This window comes from Bison bison, unplaced genomic scaffold (genome assembly GCF_000754665.1).
Source record: "Bison bison bison isolate TAMUID 2011002044 unplaced genomic scaffold, Bison_UMD1.0 scf7180017864516, whole genome shotgun sequence".
Classification (NCBI taxonomy): Eukaryota; Metazoa; Chordata; class Mammalia; order Artiodactyla; family Bovidae; genus Bison; species Bison bison.
Window position 1 is genome coordinate 11,250,997 of NW_011495069.1, and position 6,839 is coordinate 11,257,835.

The window sequence follows — 6,839 nt, forward strand, 5'->3', positions numbered from 1 at the left end:
GGGGGCAGGCTCAGGACAGGCCGGAGCAGGCTGCTACAGAAGCTGGAGACAATGCCCCATCCTCTACCCCTCCACCCTTCGCCTCCCACTAACCGTATTCTCCACCTCCTTCCCCATATTGCGCCCAGGCCTCCCGTAGCCCTGTGCACCTCTGCCTACCCATCTGAGCCCTGCCCTCCTAACCCCAGACACCTTCTCTCCAGTACTAACCCTTTCCAGGGGCTTCTTCCCTGATGGCTCAGATGTAAAAGATTTGCCTGCGATGCAGGAGACCCGAGTTTGATTTCCTGGGTCGGGGAGATCCCCTGGAGGAGGGCATGGCAACCCACTCCAGTATTCCTGCCTGGAGAATCCCAGAGATGACAGAGGAGCCTGGTGGGCTTTTCCCGGATTCATTTCTATCCAAGCTCCCAGTCTGGTCCCTGCCGCCTCCTGAGGCCCTGGTCTTCCATCTCAGGTTCCTCTGGCTCCAGAGGGTGTCCCTCTCCTCGTCTGGCTTTCACCTGACCTTGAAGCCTAGGACCCGCCTCCTCCCTCCCTGAAGCCCCGCCCTTCTCCAGGCTCCTCCCTCCTCGGATCACTCCTTTCCAGGCTGCCCCCTGGCCAAGCGGACCTCTGGACCTGAGCGCTACCCTCATTTCTGAGCACCTCCTCCTTACCCCCTCCTTGTTTTTTTTTTTTTTTTTTCCTGTTCCCACCCATCTCATTCCACTTTCCTAAGGCATCGGTCTGTTTGTGGACCCCTCCCCTTCTTGGCCCCTCCGTCCCTGGTTCCCCGTCGACCCTCCTGCCGGTGGGGTGTGTTTAGTTACAGTTCACACCAGAAAAACCCTGACCAGGGCTAAGACAGCCTGTCTAAGGTTGCCTCTGGGGAGGGTCAGGTCCTGGCTTCAGCAGTGCTGAGACCCACTCCATCTGTGCCTCCAGGAGACCCGGCTGAACTGCATCCGCCTCGCCCGGAAGGGTAAGTCCCCCTGATTCAGTCCTTCCGCCGCAGGTTTCTTACTTGCTGGGCTCTGGGGAGGTGGACGCTGGGCACTCAGGGCTGTGGAAGCTGAGGCGGGAGGTCTGGCAGACTGGTGGGGGCCAGGAAACATTTCCCTTCTTGGGCCTTATGTGCCCCATCTCGAGGGCTTCTTCTCCCAGCCTGGGCACACACCCTCACACCACTATGGTCACAGAAGGGGCCTGGCAGAGGGTGAGCCATTGAAGTTGGGAATGGGGTGGTGGGTACTGGACCCTGGTCCTGGAGTCTGTATCTGCCCCCTTTCCTGTGGGGAGGAGAAGGGGGATAGCATGGACCCTGTAGCACTGACTCTGCTCCCAGATGGGGAATGTGGGTGGTTTCCAGTCCTGAGATGCCCTAACCGAGCCCTCGATATGTAATTCTCTTCCCTTGTTGCCTCCCAGGAGGGCAGGAGGCTGCGTCTGAAGGCCCCGTACACATCCTCCATCCCCCATCCACTGAAGGATGGGGAGGATTTGAGGCAGGAGAGAGGGCATCGCAGTGGGCACCACAGTCCTGTGCCTGCTGGGCTGTTCTGATGAGGAGCTATTCCAGATAGGGGCACAGGGCACGTAAGGCCTCTGACCGGAGGATGCGGAAGGTGGGAGGGACGGTGAGAGATGGGTCTGATTGACTGAAAGGAGGGACATGTGCTGATGATGGGCAGATGTTTTTGTGCACCTGTTTGTGCAGCCTGGTTTATTTCTTGGGGCTTCAGTTTAGTCACTCAGTCATGTCTGACTCTTTGAGACCCCCATGGACTGCAGCACGCCAGGCTTCCCTGTCCATCACCAACTCCCGGAGTTTAGACCTCTGCAAGCAGGGGGAAGGTGGTTCCCGCCTCCGCTCTGATCCTCTGTCCTGTGTTGTTCTCCCCAGCCGCCTGCAAGGAAAGCAAACAGCCCCTGGAGGTGTCCCAGAGGTCGGAGGAGATGGGACTCATCCTGGGCATCTGTGCGGGGGGCCTTGCTGTCCTCATCCTCCTGCTGGGGGCCATTATTATTATCATCCGAAAGGGGTGAGTGAGGCCAGTGCCCTGGCCCACCCGGGGCTTCTGCCTGTCTGAGGCTGGGTGAGCAGAGAGGAGGCTAAGGGTCGGTTGGGCAGCCGCCTGGCGGGTGTGTGGAGGGCTGCCAACCTGGGCATCAGGCCTGTGGATCGACCCAAGCCGGTGAGGGGAAGCCCGAGACTCTGCAGATGGAGCTGCCCCAGAGTGGCTTGGCTGGAGCCCAGGTCTGGCCGGTGCCAGGTGCCCCTGTCCAGGGAAAGGCTCTCAGTGCCCGTTGCCAAGGAGCCGTGCTGGGAGTGGCCCCACCCGACTGTGCCCGCTGGGCTGTTCTGATGGGGATGGTGGGGAGGTGACCTGACTTGGCATCCTCAGTGCATGAGAGATCTTCTGCCGTCGAGTCTGCCCTAACCACGGGGTTGGCGTGTTGTCCCTGAGCAGTGGGGGGTGGGGCTCACTCCCCTTCACACCGAGGACCCTGAGCAGCGGCTCTTCCCAGGCTCCATCTTCTCTTGGGCTCAGCTTGCCCTGGACTCTGTTACTGTTGATCCCTGAGGAGTCCTTCTGGGCCTGTGACTCAGAGGAGACCTCCCTTCCTGCCCTTGCCATTTCCCAGGCCTCAAAGGTCCAGCCTTATGTTTGTGTGGGAGGCATTTTTGGGTACATTTCACAGTGGGCAGAGTGCATACCAGCCTATCTTAGAACCTAGAACTTAAACTGTTTTGGAGTTTTAGAAATCCAGGATGTGAGATTCTGAGAATCTCCAAGTTTAGAACTGTGGAGGCTCTGAACCTGGACACTGAGAGCTGCCATTGTAGTTCAAGGATGTCTGCTGCTGCTGCTAAGTCGCTTCAGTTGTGTCCGACTCTGTGCGACCCCATAGACAGCAGCCCACCAGGCTCCCCCATCCCTGGGATTCTCCAGGCAAGAACACTGGAGTGGGTTGCCATTTCCTTCTCCAATGGATGAAAATGAAAAGTGAAAGTGAATTCGCTCAGTCGTGTCCGACTCCCAGCGACCCCATGGACTGCACCCTACCAGGCTCCCCTGTCCATGGGATTTCCCAGGCGAGAGTACTGGAGTAGGGTGCCATTGCCTTCTCCCTCAAGGATGTCTAGCCTAGTGATTTTCCCATCTTCCAAAAGCAGCAGAACCTATCTTCGAAACACTAAATAAACCTCTCCTGAGAGCCAGTACATGGGGCACTAAAGACTGAGCCTTGGTTTGGAACTCGGTGGGCTTCTGAGACCCTGCCCCACCTCATTTTCCTTGCCCCACCTCATTCCCTACCAGGCAGCCCCAGGACACTGTGGTCCAAGCCCCTTAGTTGAGGAATGGAGACGCTGAGCCCCAGAGCGGGCAGAGACCTGCCCAAGGTCACCCGGGAGCCAGAGACAGAGCCTGCTCCATCCTCTCCCCTCCTGGGCTCTGGCTTCTGCGACCCTTGCTGCTGCCAAGTTGGGCACGCGTGGGTGGGTTGGCTCTGGGTCTCTGGGCTGTCAGGAGCAGATAAGCAGGATCCAGGGAGAGAGGGAGAACTGGGCAGGGCCCCCCTTGCCTGAGGCCAGGCACCAGCAAGAAAAAGACTCTCCCCAAGAGTCTCGGGGTGGGGGCATGCCAGCAGTGGGGTGCTGGGATGGTCTGTTCAGGGCATCAGGCTCTGATTGTTCCCTGTGAAGCTTCCTGAGGCAAAATCATTTAAACTGTCATTTAATGAGTATTATGCTGTGCCAAGAGCTCTCCACACATCACCCATTAGAACCGTAGTTACTGATCACCTACTGTGTACCAGGCGCTGTTCCGGCACTCGGGAGACATCAGGGAATTTTTCCTTCCTGGATCCTGACTCACAAAGCAGATCTAAGTTCCTTTTCACAGGTCGGGAAACTATTATTAAGCGACTCGCTCATGTCACTTTAAGTAGCAGGTCCTGACTGGACCCAGGCCTGACCGCAAAGCTCATCCTCCTTGTGGCCCGGCATGTGAAGGGCCTCACCACGGCTGGCACACAGAAGTTCCTATAGGGGGCGAGGCCCTGGGGGTGGGGAGTGGCACAGATAGAGGGCTGTAAGGGAGGGGTCAGATTCGGGGAATTGCAGGCGGTATTTGAGTCTCTCCAGATCTACTCTTAAGGGAAGACTGGCAAAGTAGGGAAGGTCACCCACCCCAGCAAAGAGAGTGCCAGGCCCAAGAGAGGATGGATGGGTCAGAGATGCTACCAGAGCCTCACTGGGAAGCCCTCCACTTCATGCAGCTGCTACTGGAAGCCTCTAGGATCCCTTCCCCGTAGCCACCTGCCTTTGCCCTGTTCCTTCTTAGATCCTCTAAAAGCCATTCAGTCCCATTCTGTAGCCCCTTGCTGCTTTCCCCCGAATCCTACCTGGCCTTCTGGGTTCACTGTGCTCTTGAGGGCTCCCTCAGTCTGCACCGTGGGTGCCATGGGGCAGAGCAGCTTTGGCAGGGATGGGGGTGTTCAGTTCAGCCTGGGGTATGGATGAAATGGACAGATTAGGAGGTTTCTAAGGGCGAGCAGCCCCCAGGGAGTTCCCGTGCACCCTACTGGAGGAAGGAGGCACCGGGGGTGGGGTGGAGGTGGCTGGGAGCAGGTCTCAGCTTCTTCATCCTGCCCCCTGGACAGTGAGGCTGGATGCACCTGCCCCTGGGAACTCTGGGCTGCCCCAGGCCAGTTGGACCCTTTAGTTCTGCTTCCAGAGACCCTCCCACTTCCCTTTGCAGCACTCCCCCGACCCTGCCCACCCCACCCTGCACTTCACTCACATACTCACATGCTTTGCTCAGTGTTTCTCTTCCCTGCTGGACTGAGAACTGCATGAAGGCAGAGGAGGTTCTGTCCTGTTGCCTGTGTGTCCCCCGGGTCCTCTGTGTATGACTTACGGATGACTCGGGTCCTCCTGAACCTGCGCCCCCGCCCAGCAAGCAGAGGGGCAGGGAAAGGCTGGGTGCACGCTTGCTGTCCAGGAGGGGATTATTTTTAACCTCACTTGTTTAGAGGAGAAAATGGAAGCTCATAAAGATGGGGTTCTTTTAGTTATTTTTCTTCATTTATTGATTACTCGGTTTAATAAAATTTGTATTGAGGGAATACATATTCCCTGGGCACTGTCCTGGGCCCTGGGGATCCACAGTGGGCAAAAGCAACCACGATGCGGTCCTCTTGTGCTTTGTGGCTATGGGTGGGGAGTCTGGCATTAAACTAAAAAAAGCACAAATTGTGAAAAGACCAGGGTGTCAGGGTGAAGGGGCAGAGAGAGAGTAAAGGGGGAACTAATGTAATTGGTGATTGTGGGGGAGTCCATAGGATCGGCCCTTTTGAAGTTATGACAGTTCAGCTGAGACCAGAAGAATGCCACTCCTTCAGCCCATCTCCCTGCCCTCAGGGCCACTCTGACCAGCTCAGGGCCCTGGACCCCCACTCTGTCCCTAGGATGGAAGACGTGCTGTGCGACCATAAGTGTTTCTCCCGCCCTGGCTGGGCCTCTGTCTTCCCCTCCCCTCTCCTTGCCTTCCCCTCCCTGCTGACGGGGTGACGTGGGCGCGGGTGAGTGGAGGATCCTGGAGCGGGCCTGGAAGGGGCCTCAGGAGGGGCTGGCTCTGGGGTCAGGGTCTTGGGCCTGGTCTGGACTCTCGCTGACCCCCTGTGAGCCTCGGGCTGACATGACTCTTGGGACCCGGCTCCTCGCCGGGGAGGTGGGATCAGACCTGCCCCACGACCCCACTGCCGGTGCCTCGAGGTCCCGTCAGGGCTCTCGGCCCAGCTGTGCTCTGGGTGCTCACGAGGGGGCCACGCGGCTCCTTTAATGGACCCCACACCCAGGGGCAGTCCGCGTGGCTGAGGGGGGCCCCCCTGGCGTCCAGCCCCCCTCCCCTTCCTGGCCACTCATTTCTTCCCAGCTTGCAGAGGGCTGTCCCTTCAGGGGCAGTGGAGCCTGCGGGGAGCAAGGGGGTGGCATGGGGACTGCGGGGAGTGGTCTGCAAGGATGAGTGCACAGTTACCTCGAGTGTGTGAGTGCAGGCATCTGTGTGTGAGTGTGTTTGTGAATATATGTCTGTGTATGTATCTGTGTGTGCCAGTGTGTGTGTTCGAGTACAGGTGTCTGAGTGTCTGCATGTAGGTCTGTGTAAGTGCATGAGTGTGTCCTTGTGCTTCTATGTGAGTGTGTGTTTGTGAATATATGTCTATGTATGTATCTCTGTGTGTTTGAGTACATGTGTCTGAGTGCATGTATGTCATAGGTCTGTGTTTGTAAGTACATGAGCGAGTCCATGTGTTTCTATGTGAGTGTGTATTTGTGAATATATGTCTCTGTAGGTATCTCTGTGTGTCAATCTGTGTGTTTGAGAACATGTGTCTGAGTGTCTGCATGTATGTAATAGGTCTGTGTTTGTAAGTACATGAGTGAGTCCATGTGTTTCTATGTGAGTGTGTGTATCCATGAACATGTCTGCATGTGTATTTCTCTTTGTGAACACGTGTGTAAAAGCTCTGCTTCCCTCCCAGCCCTTTCCCCACCTCCTCTCACTCCAGCAGTGGGCTTGGGGAAGGTTCTGGAAGGAGCCGGGCCAGCCCTTGGGTCAGAGAAGGCCCTTCTGACCCTTCGGTCCCAGGCCAGCCCGGTCCCCAGCAGAGAAAGCATCAGGCCCCTCCCGCTGGCGGTGCTGCCCTGGGCCCCACCTCATGCACGAACCGTGGCCCACCTGTGTGTTCTCTTTGCACGCTGCCAGGAGAAACCACTATGCCTACTCCTACTACCCGTAAGTAGCGCCCCTGCCCGGGGGCCCCGCCCCTCCTGGGGAGCGCCTCCCCCC

At 57.6% G+C, this 6,839-nt stretch overlaps 1 protein-coding gene across 1 annotated transcript in view; it reads left to right on the forward strand.

Moving 5' to 3' along the window:
- The window catches only part of PTPRU (protein tyrosine phosphatase, receptor type, U), an 89,415-nt gene that overhangs the window by 46,836 nt on the left and 35,740 nt on the right, over positions 1-6,839 (forward strand). The window contains exons 13-14 of the mRNA XM_010830265.1: positions 928-964; positions 1,886-2,024. Coding sequence (XP_010828567.1) covers positions 928-964; positions 1,886-2,024 — 176 coding nt within the window. The remainder of the gene's footprint in view (positions 1-927; positions 965-1,885; positions 2,025-6,839) is intronic.